Source organism: Merops nubicus, unplaced genomic scaffold (genome assembly GCF_000691845.1).
Source record: "Merops nubicus isolate BGI_N331 unplaced genomic scaffold, ASM69184v1 Scaffold47778, whole genome shotgun sequence".
NCBI classification, from domain to species: Eukaryota; Metazoa; Chordata; class Aves; order Coraciiformes; family Meropidae; genus Merops; species Merops nubicus.
In genome coordinates, this window is record NW_008624680.1 from 1 (window position 1) to 5291 (window position 5291).

At 42.7% G+C, this 5291-nt stretch overlaps 1 protein-coding gene across 1 annotated transcript; it reads left to right on the top strand.

Moving 5' to 3' along the window:
* Positions 1–230: 230 nt before the first annotated feature.
* HNRNPDL (heterogeneous nuclear ribonucleoprotein D-like) lies at positions 231–3968 on the top strand. The gene is made up of 7 exons (XM_008945422.1): positions 231–395; positions 483–644; positions 924–1055; positions 1176–1290; positions 2079–2246; positions 2453–2550; positions 3698–3968. The coding sequence occupies exons 1-6, from the start codon at positions 231–233 to the stop codon at positions 2521–2523; spliced, it is 813 nt and encodes a 270-aa protein (XP_008943670.1). The 3' UTR covers positions 2524–2550; positions 3698–3968.
* Positions 3969–5291: the final 1323 nt, after the last annotated feature.

Below are 5291 nucleotides of genomic sequence, written 5' to 3' on the forward strand. Positions count from 1 at the left end.
CCCCCGTGTAGCGGTGAGGCCGAGCCGGGCCCGCCGCTGCCTCCCCCTCGCTGCCAAGGCCTGGAGCAGCGGGCGCAGGCTGAGCGGGGTGGCGGTACCGCACCGATGGGCTTTAGCTTGGGGTGGCTACGAGCAAGCTTGCTCCGTGCTCCGCGCCTGCCTGTGTGCCTAGCAGTGCGCGCGCGCGTGTATTTACGTGCATTCGTATGTACTTCTTGCGTTTCAGGAAAATGTTTATTGGAGGCCTCAGCTGGGACACCAGCAAGAAAGACTTGACAGAGTATCTCTCTCGGTTTGGTGAGGTCGTGGATTGTACCATTAAAACAGACCCGGTCACTGGGAGGTCGAGAGGGTTTGGATTCGTGCTCTTCAAGGATGCTGCCAGTGTGGAGAAGGTGGGTGGTTATCTTGTGGATTGATGGCACAAAACTCGCCTTGTGTCACTGTAATGATCTGAGACTGTTTTCCTCTGTGCTTCTTAGGTATTGGAACTGAAGGAACACAAGTTGGATGGGAAATTAATAGATCCTAAAAGAGCAAAAGCCCTAAAAGGGAAGGAGCCACCAAAAAAAGTATTTGTTGGTGGGCTGAGTCCAGATACGTCTGAAGAACAGATTAAGGAGTACTTTGGCGCTTTTGGCGAGGTATTGTATAATGGTACCTAAGAATAGTTCTGGTTTTCAACTGCAGTGTTACCTCTGTCTTAAGACAGAGCAATTTGTGAGGAGAGCTGGCTCAGGCTTACATAAAATTAGGGTTTGTTGAATTTACATGCATTTTAATGGTTCCACAGTGTTTTGATAGGTTCATTTACAGGTATCAAAAGCAGTTTGGTGTAGACACTGGACTGCCAAGGTGATTTTGGTAGCATAAAAACTTGCTCGTGGATTTCACACGTTACTCATAGGCACTTTTGATTTCAGATTGAAAACATTGAGCTTCCTATGGACACAAAGACAAATGAGAGGAGGGGCTTCTGTTTTATAACATACACAGATGAAGAGCCAGTAAAGAAGTTACTAGAAAGCAGATACCATCAAATTGGTTCAGGCAAGGTATGGAAGCTGACCTTCTTACCATGTGAAATAGACCATCTCTATAATAGACTTCCCTGAAAGAAGCTCACAAAATGGTCTTGAAATGCTTGATAAGTTGAAGGATTTCTGTCTTTACAGTGTGAGATCAAAGTAGCGCAACCCAAAGAGGTATACAGGCAACAGCAGCAGCAGCAGAAAGGAGGAAAAAACAACGCGGCTGGTGGGCGAGGAGGTGGAAGGGGGCGTGGACGGGGTGAGTGTTTTGGAGTATGAAATTAATGTAAAAGCTTACCTGTCTGTACTAAACACTGAGGTGTTTGTAGATATTCCAGGTTTTGACTGCATGCAGATTTCACATTTACATTGAATGTGGAAAGTAGCCTGGTAGTAAATGGCATTTTGGTGGTTGTGATTGCTTGTGGAAGCCCAAGAATCTCTTCTGGGTCTGTTTGCATTCAAGTGGTGAGGTGGCAAGCTGAATGTAGGGTGTTTTTGTGCAGCCCAGTTGACTGCATAGCTAAGTGGGTATTCACTTTAACGTGAAGAGATACAGTGTTGGCTCCTGGGCAAGAAAACACAAGCTGTTTGCTAAAGAGGAAGAAAGTAATTTTGCAAATGGACGAGAAGCAATCAGCTGTAACATTACAGGATAGTGCATCTCAGTGTTAAAAAGCAGTTGTAACCAACACAGTGCAGTAAAGCTGATCCTGTGTTACAATGTGGTGTTCAGGCAGCTGATGATCCAAAATGGAAGTTAGAGGAAAGCAACAGGAGCTGCAGTAGTGCATGCATTCAGCGTGTTGTTTTTGTTTTGCTGGCTGTTTTATGATCAGGACTACTCACTGTCTTTCTCTAATGTTGTGGGTGATCTTATGACCTGTCTCTCATATCCAGACGAGATGCCTCAATTCTTTTTAAAAAAATATATTCTTGAGTTCTTGGGAAGGTAAGAGGATTCTTCCAGGTCTGAAGTTAGATGAAGTGGAATAGGAGAGGATTGAAGGAAGTTCTGTAACTATACTGTGCTATACTTGGTTTCAGGTCAGGGACAAAACTGGAATCAAGGCTATAACAACTACTATGACCAAGGATATGGAAACTACAACAGTGCTTACAGCGATCAGAGCTACAGTGGCTATGGAGGATATGACTACTCTGGCTACAACTATCCCAATTACGGCTATGGGCCAGGGTACACAGACTACAGTGGTAAGTGGGTTTGATCTCATTCCAGATAACAGTAGTGTGCCTCTGAACAGGGACCTCCTTTGGTAACTGTCTCTGTAACTGCTCCCTTACTCGTAACACATGCACACCCCTAGAGAGCAGCCCTGTTGGTCTGCTGTACAGGAGCAGTCCTTCAGCGTGTCGGATGTTAATCTTAATGCTTCCAAGTTGCCCCATGTTATCTACAGGTCAGCAGAGCACGTACGGAAAGGCGTCCCGTGGCGGCGGCAACCACCAAAACAACTACCAGCCATACTAAAGCGGCGCCTAGCACTGGGGGAATCAGGTGTGTACATGAATGCAAGGTCCACTCTGCATATCTCTAATGTAAAGATCAATAGACAAACGAAGAGTTAAATCTTACACGTAGCATGACTTTTCTTTTAATTAAGGTTTTTGTTAACTTAAAAACTCCTTTTTTTTTTAAACCAGCTTTGCCTACAGTGTCTATAGATCTTTAACTTTGTAAAAAGTGACTTTATCTTCTTTAGTACTTCAGAAAAACATAAGAGTTTTTCTGTTTTGCGTTGTGTACCAGGTGGTCTAGAGGAATAATTAAACTTATTAGAAGTATTAACAGGTAAAGTACTGAAATGGGTACAACTTAAGGAAAACAAGAATGTTGTCTTCTAACTCTGACATTATACCTTGTTTGTACCCGCCAGCGGGAACTTCATTGCAGGCCGTGTGTCACCCTGACCACGTCTATCTCTGGGGTCGCACGTTGCAGGCAGAGCGCAAGGCATACACCAGAAAACGCTGTCCTGTGGTATGGTCTCTTCCAACTTCATGTACCAGCGTAAAGATTAAAGTGGAAAACTTCAGACTTTGGCTTCTTTTTTTAATCTTTTTGAAGATAAAGTGTCTTAACTTAAATGGTTTTTTACAGGAGTTAAAGTACATAAATGCCTTTACAGCTTAATCATTTGGTCTTCTGTTTAGTGTTGTATTTCAATTGTGGAACCTCATTTTAAGTGCATTCTTTAAGATTTAATGCTTGCTTTTTTCTTTTTATAGCTAATAGTGAAACCTACAAACCAAAACGAACTTTTAAATCTGGAAAAACATTAAAGATCATATGCATGTGGACTTGTTTGAACTAAATTTAACCTGACTTGTGTTTGCACAGCAACCATTTAGGTGGATAAATGACTGGAAACCCTTTTGGCAGTGTTTCCAGTGGAAAAAAACTGATCCAGAGCCTGGTTATAGTCTAAATTGGGGGTGTGTTGTTCTGAAAGAGCTCCCTAAGTGGGCTAAATGTCTGTAATTGGGAAGAAAAATTACTGATGGGTAACAAAATTATGCATATGATCTTTAACAGTGAAGAAAGGAATATATAGAAGACTTAAAGCAGTTCATGAAAATGGACCTTTTAACGATTCTTTTAGTAACTTGCACAGATCTGACATACATTTTGTCTTGATTTTTAGGTAGAAATACTACAACAAAGCCATCTTGCAGCACATCGTGAGTGAATGGAGGGTGGTCTTCATGAGAGGAATTGACTATTTTGTAAAAGACTTAGTGTATGACACAACTGTGTCCAACTGTACATAGTGGCTGACTAGTTTTCTTTTATGGTTTTTACTTTTATTTTTGCCATTCATGTTATGACACAATGTGGACTTGTGTTTATACAAACTTTATTTGTATAATTTCATGTTAAAGGATTGTCTAATAAATGCTTACTTAAGTGAACGTGTAGTCTTGCTGTTGGTTGTCAGCTTGAAGTGGTGTAACTCTACTTGTATAGAAGGGCATGTACCTTTCTGGAGATCATAAATGGCTCGAGATAAGGTTATTGTGTATACAGGTCAGTACAACCTCCTCTTTTTCCTGACCTGTCTCGAGAGCACCATAGTACCTGTGGAATACGGCAGAGTTATGTCCTACCAGCTGTAAGAAAGAGGAGGGAGTGGTCTGTGGCACAATACTGCCTGTTTCATACATCTCAAGGGAGTGATCTAGAACTACAGCAGCATTTTTATTTTTTTTTAATGCTGATTGATAGCAGTGCTTGAGGGTGAGATCTATGCAACCATTCAAAGTGTTGTTGTTTTTTTTTTTTTTTTTCCAAGCAGTTGGGTTCCAGAATACTCAAGGCTATAACTTAACTTCCTTAAAGCAATTGCTCCCTGTCTACTTCAGTTCCAAGAAGGAGACTACATGTTGCAGAACTTAAGGGTCAGCAGCTAGTCTATATGCTGGGATCTCCTGTACTGGACTCCTCATCTAAATCAGAAAACTAGTTTCCCATCTTGCATATAACAAAAAATCCTGAACAAATGATTGCTGGAGAAGGGAAACTTTTAAACAGCAGGTTGTTTTCTGAATAGAACTGCTAGGATGGGTACATAAATATACATCTGCCCAAGGCCAAAGGATTGCAGCAGTCTGCCTTTTTTCCTCCAGCACAAGTCAAAAATAAACTTTGCTTGTTCAGAATGAAATGTGAGTAGCTAATTCACAGGTGAGACTGGTCTTGCAAATTTCTAAAGGCAGTAGTAGGGGTAGAAGTTTCTCTCAGTTTCTGAACTGTAACACCAGTACTTCTCTCTGGGTGTTTTATCTTCTGTCATACAGGAGAGCTGCATACCATAACTGCTATGGGGTAAGCTAGACACGGGGATGAGGCAGGATGAGTGAAGACTTTGCTGGCATGGCTGGCTGCAGCGGGGAGGAGCGGCAGACGGTCGCCGGGAGAAGCAACGGCGGTACGTGACTTTGCACTGGCAACTTTTCCGGCGTGCGGCTGGGTGCAGAAGCTGTCCGTACCGGCAGTGCCTCCGGGTGGCTGCAAGTACTGCTGCGCTGCTGTACTTCTCCCACCAGGACACGGCTTTGCTGTTACAGTTGTCTGTTAATACACAAAAAAACACGTGTCTGAGACTCAAGCTCTACTTCAACCTGTAACAATTTATAGTTTTCATTTAAAGGCGACTTTTTTTTTTTTAACTTTCATTTTAGTACTTTTAATCCCTGCGTGCTCCAGGGGACAGCGTCCACAGGCTGCGAGTCGCCCGG

What these genes read in the sequence shown, in the direction of transcription:
- HNRNPDL (XM_008945422.1), top strand. Translation starts at nt 231, where the DNA reads ATGTTTATTGGAGGCCTCAGCTGGGACACCAGCAAGAAAGACTTGACA. An exon ending in ACTTTGGCGCTTTTGGCGAG is followed by an intron (nt 645 to 923) that starts GTATTGTATAAT and finishes TTTTGATTTCAG; the next exon opens with ATTGAAAACATTGAGCTTCC. An exon ending in AGGGTACACAGACTACAGTG is followed by an intron (nt 2,247 to 2,452) that starts GTAAGTGGGTTT and finishes TGTTATCTACAG; the next exon opens with GTCAGCAGAGCACGTACGGA.